The sequence below is a fragment of the Corvus brachyrhynchos genome, unplaced genomic scaffold, assembly GCF_000691975.1.
Source record: "Corvus brachyrhynchos isolate BGI_N302 unplaced genomic scaffold, ASM69197v1 scaffold114, whole genome shotgun sequence".
NCBI lineage: Eukaryota > Metazoa > Chordata > Aves > Passeriformes > Corvidae > Corvus > Corvus brachyrhynchos.
In genome coordinates, this window is record NW_008238337.1 from 486,169 (window position 1) to 502,520 (window position 16,352).

Genomic DNA, 16,352 nt, shown 5'->3' on the forward strand with positions numbered 1-16,352 from the left:
CTAAGCTGCTGCAGCTGTAACTGGTTTGCAGTCTGTCAGTCTTCTGCCTGGTGAGGTGACATTTTCTGTTCTTGCTCCAATCCACTAGTGTGTTGATATTAAAAAAAACTAATAAAAGGACATATATATACAGATATTGCTTCTCATAAAAACAAACCAAAATAAACCTTCATGTTAACCAAGGCTGTCATGACTGACAAGATCTCACTTCCAGGCTTTGCAAATTTGCTTGCATTTGTCTTTCTTAATATGTCCTCTAAAAGCTATCATGAAACAGTGGAAAACAGAGGGATTCTTTTCCATTTTAGCCTTGAAAGACAAGAAAAAAATTAACCTGTTTATTCTCATATGTTCCTCTGAAGTGTCACTGCTGTTCCTTTTAAGCCTAATAGAATTTTTTTTAGGTTTTGGAGAAGGCTTGGGGCCCATCCTCCCATGGGATTCACGTGGGGAATGCTCCCAGCATTCCAGCAATCCAGGTAACATTGCAGGAGCGCTTTCCCAATAACGTCTGACAGTGTAGTAACAATAAACAGACTTTACCACATGACCCTTGAACCAAAACTCAGAGTTAACTCTGAATCCAATGTTACAAGAACCATCCAAACCTGACAAATGCAGAACAAAAAAAACCGCGTAAATCCTCACCTACAGTTGCAGAGAAGTTAGAGTAGGCAGAGTCATTGGTATATACAAAGGTAGAGTTATGGGAAGGAAGCACAGTGAAGTTGTGGATTCTTAGAGCTGGGTGGAACAACAAAAGAAAATAAGCAAATAAGCAAAACAATGAATAAACATAATCAGTAATGAATTGGCCAGTTCATATCTCTCAACACAGCACAAATCAGAGATTTGTTGATGAGTGGCCTTTAAAATCATCACACAAGCACTTCTCCTGAGGAGCTGGGAGTGTCATGGGCTTCACCTGCACAAGGGAATGCAGTATCACTAAAATAACGTTTCCTTCACAGTTACTGAAAAGAAAAAACTATAAAAAATCCAACTGCAGATGAAGGGCTCTGTCATATATTCCTGTTGGCAAAGAACACTGCATGTGAAATAAAACTCATTATAGTGGTGCAAAAGCCATGGCAGTTCAAGCCCCGTGTCCAGCTCTGGGCGCCCCAGTAGAAGAGAGACATGGACATGCTGGAGCAAGGCCAGGGACAGGCTGAGAGTGCTGGGACTGCTCAGCCCAGAGACCTGAGGGCTCAGGGTCTCATCAAGGTGTAAAAATGCACAGCTGGAGATGTAAAGACAGAGCCAGGCTCTCCTTATTTGCACCCAGTGAGCAGATAAGAGCAATGGGCACAAATTAAAATGCAAGAAACTCCACTAAATATAAGAAAAGCCCCAACTTTTTTATATCTGACAATAAAGCTTTATTCTCTAACTTTCTTTTCTGATTTTGAAAATTTAACAGTATCTTGCACACTGTAATTGTTTACCCTGGGCAGGCAAATAAAGCTTGATGAAAAGCCCATGAAAGTAGATGGAGAGACATTGATTTGGGATTTAGACCAACTGAGCTCACAGAACAAAAAGACAAATGCTCTTAGGAAAAGAAAAATACACACAAAAACCTCAAGATAAAAATGCATGGAAAACACGGGGTCAGATGAAAAACCTGAGTATGGCCACTTTCTTTTTATTTGCTGTATTTTGAGCTGATTGTTTCCCTTCAATTGCTTCTAGTGCTGAGATGTCCAAAACATTAATTTGCTGACACACTCTCACAACACGAATGCTTTGAGAGATATAAATCTGGCTTCACACACAATGACTTCAACAAATAAAATGGATTAACGTGACGGACAGATTATGATGCTTCAAGGATTTAAGAGGAGAAACATGGAATGAAAATAATTGCATGATATGATGAGTGGAAAAACAAGAAAGACTCTGCAATAAACAGAAGAGTTGTGTAATCAGAACGGAATCAAAAACAAGCAAATTGCCACCTGCAGTAGATTACAACAATAAAGAAAGATTTCTTAGATATCAAAGTCAAATATCAGAGAGATACATAAAACCTCTGCTGGAGGCAGCTGAAATAATATCTGTGTCTTATAAGACACAATATAAGCAACTGAGAGGAATTTGAGCTGTCCAGTGCAATACTGAAGACAGAATTGAGCATTGCCAGAATTGCACTGCAGAGAAAAGGACCTCTGGCCACTGGCATTCCCTGCAAATTATAGTAAGACAAAGTCCTCCAAAGTTTTTCAGCAAAGTCATGCAGCTGGCTCATTTATCAATTTCTTTAACACCATGTCATAATAGGAGTCAAAAGAGATTGCTCTTGAGAGCCAGTCCTATTCCTGCAAGCGAAGGTTTATAGGATCAGGAACTTCATCTGTTCTGCTTTATCTCTTCCAAGATACTAAAAATATTTCTGAATTTTGCTGGAATAATGTAATTTAACAAAACTTGAAAAACAATCTAACAGCAATTTTCTTTTCCCAAGAGCTATACTTTATATATACGATTTTCAAGCACTTTCAAAACAACTTTGTAACATGATTGCCAAAACAGCGCTAGATACAGAGCACTTCACTCTTTTTGAAACTGTGGGAAGTCCAGCGTCAGAAGATTACTTTAACACACTTTTAGAGAACTTATGTGGCAACTTTTGTAAGCCAAATTATTATTCTATTGAAGTCAGTAAGAATGCTGCCATCAGCTTCTAATGGAAGCAGAATATTGCCCAGATATATTTCTGGTCAGGCAACTTCATTCCTTTCAGAAATTTCGTGGAAAGATAGGTCAAAGTTTAGCCTTAAAATACTTGAAGACCTCTACAATAAAAGGAATAGCAGTAACTCTGCACTTCTGTTAGCGTTTTCCACATAGGGCTGTAAAGGTCTCCATCTCCTGGTTTAACCTTCTGCAGGGATTTTGTGGGTACAGACACTGCAGCCCCCAGGGGCAGCAGAGCAGCCACTCCTTGCACCAGCACAGAACAGCTCTGCTGTGAGCTGGGGCAGCCACGAGAGAGGGGTTCTGGGGAGGGCACAGGTTTGGGGAATGCTGGGGAATCCACAGCAGACATCGTGTGAGGAGCACTGGGGAAGCACATCAGCACCACGTGGAATTGGCTAAAGCATCAGCAGAGAAAAAACAGCTCATGTGGAAATTACTAAGGGACCTCTGAGTCCCAGAAGGAGGCAGAGCTCAGCTGAACATTTCATCTGGAAGGAACAGCCCTGCAAGCCCATAACTCTGGAGGGGTCTGGAGGAGCTCCTTCCTTGCATCACCTGACACCCCTGGAAACAGCCCTTTGGTATCATTCCCTCTGGATCCCACAGTCCTTACAACTCTTGCAGATCAGTGAGAGTTTTGCCTCAGCAAATCTCTCCTGATTTTGCCCAGCTGGAAAAAGAATTGAATTAATATGAACTAATGCTGCAATACTGCTCTTGAGGAAATACCCAAGAGCAGATAAAAATGAATGAGAGGTATCCAGAGGAGAGCTTACACTTTTCTTTCTATAGACACTACACGCAATGCTCAAAAGTGCAGGGGGAGCTCAGGCATTTAACTCCTTCCAAAATCAAAAGGAAGGAGACATTTCCCTGCTGCAGAGCCAAAGATCTCAGACACTGAGCATCCTAGAGCATGCTGTGCATGCACCAAACCAACTAATAACAGTGTGATTTCAATGACTCTTTGGATCATAAACCTTTTCTCTTTATAACCTCAACAATGCACAGACAGCTCATAAAACCTCGGAGAATACTCCATAAAAATCAGCTCACAAATACAACATCATTTGGATATCAGAGCACTGTGAAAACATTAACTGGGAAAAAAAAATCTCAACCTCTGGGCCACAAAAGTCAACCCCTTGCTCTTCTCCTGCTCCCCCTTCTAATTACAGAGAGTCACAGATAGTTTTGTTATTGCCATTGTCAGGGAATGCTCCGTCTACCTCCATTCGTATCCCGAAACTCATGAATTCCATCCACATCTTCCAAAGGCCAGTAATGGGAAGCTGACGCCAGGACTTTGAACCCTTTCAAGAAACACAGGTTAAAAGATTATTAAATAAAGGACCAACCAGGTGTGCAACAAGTCTCCACAGAAAATAACCATAAAAGACGTCAAAAGGTTAAGTAAACCAAAATATTTTATGTAAATCAAGTGTGGCACATAAGCGGGATCATAAATCAAAGCAGCAGAGTAGATTAAAGCCATATAACTGATTAACCACTGCAGAAAACCTGCGTTTAAATCCCAACTGATTTTCATTTTAATTGCAAAACGCGTAACAATCTCTGACAAAATCTCTGCTCGTGTACCTGGCAGCATTCACTGAAGTAACAGCTGAGGAGTCATTCAAGAGTAATTTCAAGATTTTATTGAGGTTTCAAGCACCTGGTGGACAGCCCAAAGCACTGGGATGGGAATGCGCGAGGGAACGTTCAGCCTCTCCAGCAAATACTACTGCTCCTGCTTCCTCCAGAGGTAACACAAAGGATGCCAGGGACAAGGAGAGCAAGGATTTCTGCTACCCCCTATCTGTTGTTCTCTGCCCTACAATCGTTTTTCATTCCCAAGCAATCTTGCAAGAGACCGAGGTGTGAAGCTGACAGATAAAAGTTTGTTAAACCCCATTCCAGCTGTCAAGCACCGTACAGAATCTCCCCACACCTAATGAGCAAATTAACCCAAGTCACAAGCAGCGTCCTTTGACTTCTGCAGTTTTTCCCACACCTTTCTTCACTTTTGAGATCAAAGCACTTTGCCTGTTTGATACTTGCTCTATCATTTTAATGTCCTGGATACACAACAGAATTTTGTACCACGGATATGAAGGTGCAAAAACTTTACTTTCATCCTCAAAGTGCCTAATGCCTGCCCTGGAGAGCAGTTTGATGGCCTCCATCCTCATGGTGCAGTTTCTGAGGTGTGACACAGGTGGGATCCTAAGATTTATTTTCTCATTAGGAGTGCAAAGTTGATAAAATTGCTAAACTCCACAACAAGCAATTACAGATCTGAGGAAACAGAACTCAAAGTTCTGCATCTTGTGAGGATACAAGAATTACTCAGACTTGCTTCCAAAGTCAACTATACCACAGATATCTAGCAAATGATTCATAACTGAATTCATTAATTCAGGATCTATTATTAGCCCACCTAACTAAATGTTTGCAGTTGTCATAGAGGTTCTCCCTCAAGGAGGGAACACAAGCACAGACAGATAAGATGGGGATGTCTCATGGAAATGGATGGGGTTCTGTGGTTATCCATCTCCTTTGACTGCTTGGAAGACAGAGAAGGGCACGGCTGCCACTAGAAGGATGAGGACACTGCCCAGAGAATAATGACCCACAATGAGCACACACAAAACCACAGTCTGAACATTCCAGGCAACCCAAACTCAACCAAGCTGAGCATGGCAAAGAACACTGAGGAAATGGGATATAGGAAAAGGGTTTTTGCATTTACATAGGCTAAATCTGTGTATGTGTTTAGTTCTACCTTCAAAGAACATATTCAGGCTTCTGTAAAAGAAATGGAAATTATGAATTTCCCACACAGACTACCTGTGCTAATACTGCTCCATCCCACGTTCATCAGACCCCCAGTTCCCTTGTGCAGAGCCCAGGACACGCCTGCTCTTTCACACTGTGCTTATATGCAAATATCTCACGCTCCTCCTGAACATCTCCCGTTGGTACCGGGGGAAAAAAAAGGATTTAAGTTAAAAGAGGTGGTAGGAAAAAAAATCATGAGAAAAATTGAGAAAAAGATAAAAGAAAACTCCTGGGAGAAAATTATCTGGTGCCAAAACAAGGGGTCACAACACAGCACAAGTGCTCTAGTAGCAGTAGCAGCAGCACAACAGAGGCTTTGCCATGGCTGGCACAAACTCATGAGGAGGAGCAATATTCCAGGGAGCTTACATGTAAAAGCTGGGAAAATGGACCCAAAAGTCCATTTTGGGAAATATAGACAGAACAAGGAAGGGAAATACAGACAGAGCAAAGGAAACTGCCCAGAGCCACGCTGCTCTGGTGGCTTTCCCAGCTCCCAGTTCAGCAGCTCTTACCCCACTTCAGCCCTGGGAAGACCTCTGGAAACAAATACCTGCTGCCCAGAATACAAAATCCTTTCCACAGGCACCTGCCCCGTTCAGAACAAAACCCCAGGGCTTGCTCCAGCCTGGTTCAAACCCAGCCAGCACCACCTGCAGTGATGCCTCCACACACACCCTGCACCACAAAACCAGTGCTGTGGCACTCGCCCATTTACTGCGGGAGGGTTTGCCCCCTTTAGTTCCACCAGCCAGAAACTCTCATTTTTAGGAAATAGGACTCTTTTTCTTGGTTTTGAGCAAAGGTGGAGCAAAAGAAATCAATCAGGCTGAAGCTACTCCTTTAACAGACATGGCCTTTTCCATCGCTCTGTGTTTTACTTGAAAATAATTACATATGGTTAAAACTGAGAAGCACAAAGCAATACATGAATTGGAACAGCAGTAAAATTGTACTTGTACACCACCAAGAGGCTTGAGGTTAAACTATTGACATAAACAGGAGAATTCTGCAGTTACACACACAGACCCTTATAAGCTGTGAGTGAGGTTTTTTACATTGAAAACAGACGAGAAATCCTTAATCCTGTCTGTAACTGATTTAAACTGCAGTGTGAAGGCTGGGAGGAGGGAGGGTAGAGGACCTGAAGCCACGCCAGAATGCTGCAAAGTGTACAAGCTGGCAAATCCAACGGTAAATCATTGAATTGAAAATGCTGAACATTGAGGGGAAAAAAAGAAAATAGTCTGTGTAGAGATCTGATTCAGAAACTTACACTCAAGGAAAGTAATGATAAACAAGTGTATATAGGACTTTTCCACATACCAAATACAAGCCATTTTTCTCCAAATGTATTTCTATTCAGAATATTCAGTGAGTAGGGTACTGAATTTAAACTGGGACAGTCTGATACTTTGGACTATCAATTTTTAATACAGAGCTGACATTCAAACATGGGCTCAGTTTCTTGGGGGCTACTAAGGAAATAAAAAAAAGTACAAACTGAAAAAAAGCAAATAAATATTTAAGCACATTGACATAGTGTAAATAGAGCATCCCTTACCTGGGTGTTTGGGTAACTGGGAATAGTTTCCGTACACCTGCACACAAAACATTACACAATGAGACACAGTGAGGCAAAACTTGCTCGGAAAAACCCCAGCATATCTCAAAACTGACTATATTCAGAATATTACCTGATATTTTTGCTGAAACAAAATGAGCAAAGAATAATGGCAACAGAGTAGAGATAATAAACTCTCCATGGTCTATTTAAGGTTAAAAGTACAGTTGAAATCAAATTCCTGTAAGATTTCAATCATAAGTTTTCCGTTGCTACTTTTGGTATTAGAAAGGACATTTTCCATGCAAGTTCAAAAGTCCATTCCTTCAGTGATCACAAAATATCCTTCCAGACCCTTCAAGTAGTATTTTCTTGCTTCACCCTTCGGTATCTTCATTTAACTCTGAATAAATAACCATGACTGGCAGAAAATTCAAAGAAAAGTGCATCAAATCCCGAAGTTGTGCTGTTCCGTGGAAAGAAGTCAAATACTTCTGTTCCAATCTGTGCCAAAAAGAAAAGATCTTGTTTGCAACTTTCTCCCTGTGGCTCTGTTTCCCTTGCAATTCCTTTCAGCTGTCAGAGGTCTGGAGGCAGTTGTAGCTGTGCTGGCAGGGAAAGGCACTTCCTTATTGCACCCCGGCCGGAAAACTCCCTCTGCCCTCCGAAATGAGCCGAAATGAGCTGAAAAGAGCTGAAAAGAGCCGCGAGCTGCTCGCCCGTCCCGCTCACGTTTGCACCTCCAGCCCGGGTCCTTTTGGGTGGAGAGCGAGTCCGGGTGATGTCACGCTCTCTCCTCCAGCTCTGTCCCATTCTGGGCTCTGTTTATCTCTATTTATATCCCGCTGCTGCTGCTCCTCTCTGGGTCCTACGAGCAGCCAGGAGCCGCTGGGACCCAGTCCCGGAGCTCCAGCAGAGAGAGAGAGAGGGGAGCGCAGTGCTCCCCAAAATCCGCGCACCTGGGGAGGGATCGAGGCCACAGCGAGCGCCCACAATTCAAACACTCCAGAAAAAGAAGAGAGATTTTCGAAGGAAAGCTGCCATCTATTTATTTTAAAAAGCACAAGTTGTATTTCTGTCCAAAGAAAGCTTTAAAAAAGCCACTGACTGAAATCGCACGGCGCTCCAAGGGTTTGTTTTTACCTTATCTGCACCAAGCAGGGGAAACTGAGGCATTGCCTATTTCACCAGCTTCCTCAGAGTTACACAAATCTCGAAAAAAACCTTCTGTAGCTGCTACTTTACTTCTTATTTTAATAAAAATAATTACATGTAAGTATTTTTATAAGAGTTTCCCAATTGCATTCCAAACAATGCCACAAATATCAATCAGCATTTTACACATAACAGAAAAATAGCAGCCAGAACTAGCTGATATTCTTCATTTACTCTGCTCTTCTATGGTAAAATTTTATTTTCAGTTCTCTCCAAGTTCTTTATTTTCAGCCAAAAAGCTGAAAGAGTAATATTTTAAACAAAATTTGATAAGCTTTCCACCCCTCTTAATTTTTTCCCTGCATTTTCCTATCAACCCCTTCTTTATCCTCACACGGGCCACTTAAAGGTGATGTAGGCAATATCAGAAACTAAAAATCAGAATTATAACATGCTAATATCGCAACAAAACCCAGATTATTTTATTTACCTTTTCTTTTGCCAGAAGTTGTGTAAATACTGGATAATACGTTTGGCCCACTCATGCAGTGAAATATTCTTTGCTTAAGATCAATGAACGGACAAGATTCTGACCTACAGGAAAGTGATTTCCGTGCGTGCCACTGCCCCTACGGGACTTTCCCCTTGACCTTTAGGAATCCTCCCCTCTCCACCCACCTCTTTCAGTGACTCTGGGCCCATCTCTGCAGGGGCCTCTGCACCTGGACTCACCTGGTTCCTCCTGTTCCTCCCCCAAATTACCCCTCTCTCCTGCCTGCTGCTGCTCAAGCACAGCTTCTGCACTGAGCTCTAGGCAAGGGCTGGTTATCACTTCTAGGGGGAAGCAGTTTTCTACTCACCCTTTACAGATATTGTTCAGCTGGTAACCAGCGAGCCTGGCAGCAGCTTGGCCCCAATTTCCCCAGCTGGATTCCCAGACGGATTCTGAACTTCCAAAGCCACTGGGGGTAACTTGTTCCTTGCAAACAACTGGAAATAGATGGGACTGCAGGGTCCAGGGACTGAGATCAGAATTAAGTTTGGAAACCCTAAGACATTAATGGTGCACAAATGCTCCAAGGTTACCAAAGTTCGGTGTTACAAAATTTCTGTATTGAAATAAAATGTGAGTTTTGTTTGTAATCCTGATTTAGGATCCATAAGAGAAAAATTTTGAATTTTTGAATTTCAGTTCCTACAAAAATTTCGTGATAGCCACTCTGGCTTTTGCTTATTTCCCTCCAGCTTTTTTGAGACTTCCTCCCTCATAACTGCTAGCCACAATCTCCCCAGTATCCCGAAGGAAGAGGAGGAATTCCGTGCAAACCCTATGAACTCTGCATTGTATAGTGACAAGTAGAGCCATCCTTAGAAATAACAGAGAGCTGCAGCTAAAAATCCTGAGAAAAAGCTAAAATGTAAAAAGAGAAAGACAGGAATTTGAAATATTTGCCAAGAGGGGCCTGTCAAGGGAAAGAATATGCTTACCAAAACAATTGTGAGAATCCAAGCAAACACATTCACTGCCAAAAATTCCTGTGGAAACAGCAGATTGCAAGCAGACATTGGAGATTATTTGCAGAAACAAATTCTGAATTTATTCCTGTGATTCTCTGGAAACACGATCTGAAATCCACACTGCTCCCAAGACAGCCCAGGGGCAGCACCTGAGTGCAAACTGGAGTCACTGGTGCAGCCCTGGGCAGAAAATCCATCCCAGGGATGGATTTATTTCCTGAGGAACCCGAGGATGGAGCAGAGCTCACTGAAAGTCCTTGCAGGTCACTGAAAGCACAGAGGAAGGTGCTGGGACCTGTGCTGGGTGCTGGGACCTGCGCTGAGCCCGCTGGAGGGGCTGCCCCAAGCACCACTCTCCATCCTCAGCCCTGGGGCCCTGCTGAGGATGCAGGACTGGGGGGCCCTGGAACGACCCCAGATTTTCTGTCCCACTTGTCAGAGAGCAGGGAAAGGGCTGGGCAGGGGTTGCTCTGCAGTGGGACGAGGGTTCAGCAAAAAGGAAAAGGTCGATGGGTTTGTGTCATTTGTACAAGGTGAGTGTGACCCATCAGGTGACAATCCAGTGCCAGCTGCAGCATTCCTTGCTCACCTGGTGCTCACTCAGGGTGATAACATGCTTGAAACAGAAAATCAGCCAGTGCTGCAGCTGACATTTACCACGAAAGGAGAAATAACCCGAAGTTAAAAACCTTTGTAGCCAACTACCTAAATACAAGCAGAGAAAGAATCACTGAAAGAATGTTTTACCCTGTAGAAGACAGTCAGTCTCCGATACAGTTTTCTTCCCTTGTTTCATTGGAATCACTAACTTACCATATGAGAGCTGGTGCATAATTGGGATTGAAATATTTCAGCAAGCATCTTAGAAAGGACTATTTTAAGAATCAATCTTAGAGATTTTGTAAAGCTTCCTTAGCATCACAGTCTCTACTAACACATCAATAAATATTCTGGGCTAAAATGACTTTGTGGTCAAACTGTTTCTCTGTCAGTAACAGGCACTGCCAGCAAGGTGGTTACAGCTGATACATCAACACACATCCACTTACATTTTACTGCGAACTTTTCTGCTTGTAATGGACGTCCCAGCTAAGTACTTGCAGAATGGATTTTATCTAATTCACTTACACAAATCACCCCACAGCTGTGCAAACTAATTCATCTGTCCTTTGCTCCAGGGAACTACTCAGATGTACGTAGGTGCAATTTGGTTAGATTTGCACTTTAAAAAATCATTTGCCAGCTGCATCACCTTCAAAGAGACTGAAGAATGTTTCCTTCCCTCTTTTTCCTTGATGTATTACAATCAAATCATGGTAATGTGTGATGCAAATTGGCCAGCCATGAGAGATTCACTTGAAATACAGCAGCAGCCCCTGGTTCAGGAGAAAAGCAGGAAAATACAAAAGCCAGAAGATTTTTGCTTTTAAAAAAGTGCAAAAAAATCGATTATTTAAAATAGTATCATGATATTAATCTGTATTGACTAATATAGTGGATGGGGATGAGTCAGGAAAAGCAAAGTCGTGCTTTTTCTTAAGGTTTCCAGCACACAAATTCAGTTTTCCTGTGGGGTGGGGTGCCCCTACAGCTGTGGTGACACCACAGCCCTTTTACCTGTGCTGGAAGAATTTCGTGGGGTCTGTTGGGAGGCACCAAGCGCTGCCCCCATCCCCACTGTCCCCCTCTCCCAGCACTGCATCACTCCACTGCGAGGGGAAATCCAGCCCAGGAGTTTTATTTAAGCTAAGAACTAGGAAAGCATGTGAGGCTGCACAAACTCGAGACTGCAATTCTAAAGAAAACCAAAATACACAACTGAGAAGGGTTTTTTGCTCTTACTTAAAAACTGTTTGTTAGTGTTTATTCTCGTGGGTGTGTCATCCTCTCATGCCGCTGTGCTGAGCTCTCCACAGGCAGCTTTTGCCACAATCCCTGTGACATTCTGTTAAGTGGTAAATATTCACTGAACTCTGGGTGCTTACGAGTGAGCAACAGCTTCAAGCACACTGTACCCATTATCTCAGAACAATTTAAAAAACCCTTTTTCTATTAGCACTTTCCCAACCAAACAACGGGCAAATTTACCAGAAGGCCAGTTTAGGTTTGCCAGTTTTCTCTAGGACTGAACAAACTCACCCAGCAGCATCAGTTGCTTCTCTTTACATTGAAACTTTGAAATCAAATTGTGTGAAAGTACATTTGTATTAGGAAAAGGGAAGAGGGTTGTGTAGTTGGCATTAAGGATGTGTTTCCATGACAAGGCAAGTGGGACTGTGTCTCTTGTACCAGCAGAAACAAATAAATTGTGGGCAGCACAGGCCAGCAAACATGAACTATCCAAGGGTGCAGACAGATTTGGGGGCTACAGCTTCACTTCTGTGGCTCCCTGGGCAGTACTCAATACATTATCCAGCTACGGCACGCCAGTGCTTATTTTTCTGTTTAGAACTAATACAAAATAATCTTTTCATTCGTATTTACCTGTAAGTCATTTATTAGAAGGATGGTGTGGGCTTTTTTTTGTTGTGGGTTTAGTTGAAGCAGGGATGAACTCATGGGCCTGAAGTTCCCCGGTATGAGCCACCATTTCCAAGGTTCACACACTGTCCTGAACAAAATAAATTCATATTTGGTGTGCCTGGGGAGTCACCAGCACAACAAGAGTCATGAGAGGTAAGGCAGGAAACACACAGGGATTTGAATTCGAGGAAAGGATCAAATCAGCTTCACACACTCACTGCACAGGAGGAGAAGGAGAAAGGCTGGGTGCAGGGCAGAACATCATGGGGGCAAGGATGGAAGGGATGTGCAAGCTCCAGCACTGGATGTCTTGAAGAACAGGCTGGACAAAGGCTTGCCGGAGATGCTACAAAAACAGTCAGTGTTACCTTGCAGCATGAAGGTGGAGCTAAATCTGTTCTTTTTGTGCATTCCAACTGTATTTTGCCATCATTCTGTGACTTCTGAGATCACTGATGTCCTTGCACATTCTCCTTTTTCATGTTTCCCTCATAGTCAAACAGAATTCACCTTAGCCAGTATCAACACCAAGATTTTCAGCGCAAATTTCCAACACATAGCAAAAGATTATGCAAACAAAACCCCTCAAGGAATGATAAGGAACAATTTAAAACAATTTATAGAATGAAGCTGAGGCTTTCTATACCTTATGGAAAGCACTGTGCAGAGAGTTTGTCCCGGCTGTAGGGGAGGGAGGGAGGGACAGGCGCCCACCCAGATTTCGTTGGCACCCGTGTCAGAGGGATCAGCAGCAGTGCAATCCCTGGCAAGGTGCAGCTTCCCAGGGCTGTGACCGTCACTGGCACAAGCCCGAAGCTGAGCCAGCAGCCTCAGGTGTGAGGTGACAAAGGCACTCGAGGAGCTCTTCACTGGCCCAAGGACAGCGGCTGCTGAGCAGCTCAAGAGCTTCCAAACCTGCAAAGAACCGCAAAAGTGCTGGAAAAAGCCATCGGAGGCTGCAGGAATTGAGGCTTTGCAGTTCTCACTTGCACAATGCCCTCTAAAATACCCTCAACACCCCCTAAAATACCCCAGCAGAAGGCATCGAAGGGCGGCCCCTGCACGGCTCCAGTGCCCAGGACGAAGCGAGCAAAGGACGATGTTTCAATCAAACTCCTCAGGCAGCGGCCCCGCTCACGAGGGCATTGCCTGAAACCTTCTCTGGGCTGACAAACTGAACAGCCCAGGCTGGAGAAAAGGAAAACAAACACAAATCCTGGAGTTCATTCAACAAGGCTAACACTATCACGGAAAAATATTTTCCTAATTAAGAATATGAGAAGTCGCTGGTTGATGCCAGAAAACAAAATACAGCGTTTTGGCAATAAAATTCAGGCCTAATCAAATAAAAATACTTTCATTGTGCAACATATGTAACATTAAGCTGATTTAGTGTATATATATATCTAGATATAGATATTCCTTATGAAAACATTAGGACACTGATGATACAAAGACCAATTAAGCAGGTAGATAAAACCATAGAATAAATTATACATTTAAAGTTTCTTTGAATGAGGTCCCACTTCCTATGATAGTTGTTGGATTAGTCCTTTTGTTGTCTATTTACTGTTAATTGGGCTTTTTTTGTATCGTGGTAGGGCCTTGAACATCTTACTCCATGCGCTGATTTTTGCAAAGTAGTTTGGGCTTTTGTGCCAATCCCAAAGACTTAATTTCATCAAATCTTTGATTATCTGAGCCCTAATGCCAAGCTTACATAAAACTGGATAATTGCATAAATAAAACATTTTATAAATCCTTTTTTATGGGATTAAGCCAAATCCTTTTTGCCAGAAGCCGCTGTCTGCAACTGTGTCTGTTTTGAGATCATCCAGGTAGTCAGATTTTCTTAATTACACAAATATTAAAATAATATTTATAGTATTATATGATAATGATGAATAATCCCTAAACCATGATAAATTTTGCCTCTAGGACTTGTGCCAGCTTTTCTCTCGCAGTTTTACATATTTGCCTCTTGCTCCTCAGGGTAAAAGCAACTCCATGAAGTTTTACTTTGAGTGCTTTGTGAAAAGTTCACCAGCACAAAAGGAGAGGCCAATGGAAATTCCTTCTCCACAAGAAGGTCTGAGGTTCTCACAGACATATATATTAAAGACTCTTTATCCTATGGGGAATGACACAGTTCCTGGCTTTTGTAGCTTCCTACTTTAGATCTAAGTGGCAAAAGCAATGAGAGGGTGGGGACAGAAATCAGAGCTGGCTGAAGAGTTGGCAGAAGCTTCCAGATCTACACTCTTATTAAAATCTGAAGAGCCATCAAATCTGAAATGCAACTCATTAACTAATTTAAAAGCATGAAAACTGAATTCCAGAACAAGGCATATAGTTTCAGGTACTGAGTCTTGGCTCTTGGGCCAGCACATAAACCAAACCCAGCATAAATTCTCCTCCACGACCTCTCTTAGCCACAGTGATTCCTCTTGGTTTGATCCTCACTCTGCTGCAACGCTTAATAATCCGAATAATCACTTACATCTGTCAGCTGGAACAGTCATCCCAAAGATCCTAAAATCACAAGACACACCCTGAAAACATGGAACTGCCTAAAAACATATTTTCAAAACAATAAGTGAAAGAAAAAAATCCCATTTTTATCTGCCACTGTTCCCAATGCACACTGCAGGAATGTGAACGGGAATAAAATCAACCATTCAAAATGTGATTTTTGACTATGAAAATGGATATGATATGGAGATCAGAGAAATTCCCCTTCCTTTTTCTAGAGGATTTGTCAATCTCTCAGTGATTTTCATAGGCTCCTTAAAGAAATGTCATTTTCAGATCTCATTGCACAGCTAAAGATGATTGATGCGACCTAATTCATGCCCTTTTTAATTAGTTAGAAATAATGATTTTTCAAGAGATTAAGTGTTTCCCTTTTGGGCTCTAAGACTCTTTTCACACATGTAAAGTCAGCTGGGATAAAGAGCAGGAGATAGAAACATCAAGGAATAGCCACCCATCAATCTGTAGAGTTAAAGATGGAAGAAGCAGTTCTGTAGTCAGGCAGGCACCTGTGGAAATGGCATTACAAAACTTAACATGTCAGATTTTCAACAGCCAGGGATATACACCATGTATTCAGAAGTAGGATTTTTTGCTCAGAGAGAATAAAACCATTAATCCTCTGCTAGTAGTGAACCACTTGTAGCCAGTATCAGATGGCAACTAAAATACAAATAAGACAGGAAAATGTGATTAACTAAAGCAGATAGCACTGTTCTCTCTGTGATTAACATCGAATGTGTTTTGCTGAAGCTGCCAGGCCAGCACAGGTCTCAGGTATGGGGCAGTGCCCTGCCTGGGAGCCACAGCACTCAAAGGGCACTCACAAAACTCGACTCAGCTGAAAGGAATCGCAAATCTGGCAACAGGAAAATGACCCGAACTGAAAGCCTTTTGAACTGCAATACAGAATATGCTACGTGCCTAAACCACGTTTATCTCTCACCTGTCACTTTTAAGGATAGCAGAGAAAACCATCACAGAGCTGCTCTTCCAGCCACCCCAGCTTCAGATCTGAAGGTCTGTGAGAAGGAGCATCTTTCTCCGTTATTGACATCTCTTTACAGCAAAACGGGAACTATAACACTCAGGACACCAATCCTTCCAGCTTTCTGCTCACTCTGCTATTCATAGCATAACTTTACTCTAAGCTCAGACCATGAACGACACAACAGCACTGTGCTAGATTTGACTCCTGCACGTTCCTCACCGCATTTTTGTTTTGTAACATTAGGTGATCAGCACTTAATGGATGATTCTTTTTCCAGGTGAAGCTATCCTTTAGCTCAGCGTCAGTTATCAATGTGTTGGCTGTCATCATGTAATAAACTCTGATTTTAACAGTTTTTCACCCTAAACTTGATAAAGAGTGGGAAAAATTATGGCGCTGCCTGCGCTTCGCTGTGCTGACAGCAGCAGGACGAGAAAAGCCCCGGCAGTGCGCGGTCCCGGGCGGATTCCACCCAAAGGAAAATCCACGGGCGGCGGGAGACCGAGGCCGCCGGGCGGGCGGCGG

At 42.7% G+C, this 16,352-nt stretch overlaps 1 protein-coding gene across 4 annotated transcripts in view; it reads right to left on the bottom strand.

Moving 5' to 3' along the window:
- Positions 1-9,593, bottom strand: part of ADGRD1 (adhesion G protein-coupled receptor D1) — a 137,901-nt gene extending 128,308 nt beyond the window's left edge. Inside the window, exons 1-4 of one of the 4 annotated variants that reach the window (XM_017734746.1) lie at positions 7,242-7,919; positions 7,109-7,145; positions 3,933-4,016; positions 649-744 (exon numbers count right to left, since the gene is read on the bottom strand). In XM_017734746.1, the coding sequence (XP_017590235.1) occupies positions 649-744; positions 3,933-4,016; positions 7,109-7,145; positions 7,242-7,310 (286 nt within the window). In that variant the 5' untranslated portion in view covers positions 7,311-7,919. Of the gene's footprint in view, positions 1-648; positions 745-3,932; positions 4,017-7,108; positions 7,146-7,241; positions 7,924-9,123 lie in introns of those variants that run through there. The other 3 variants (XM_017734748.1, XM_017734747.1, XM_008634004.2) reach the window with 3 other exon arrangements.
- Between the last annotated feature and the right edge of the window lie 6,759 nt (positions 9,594-16,352).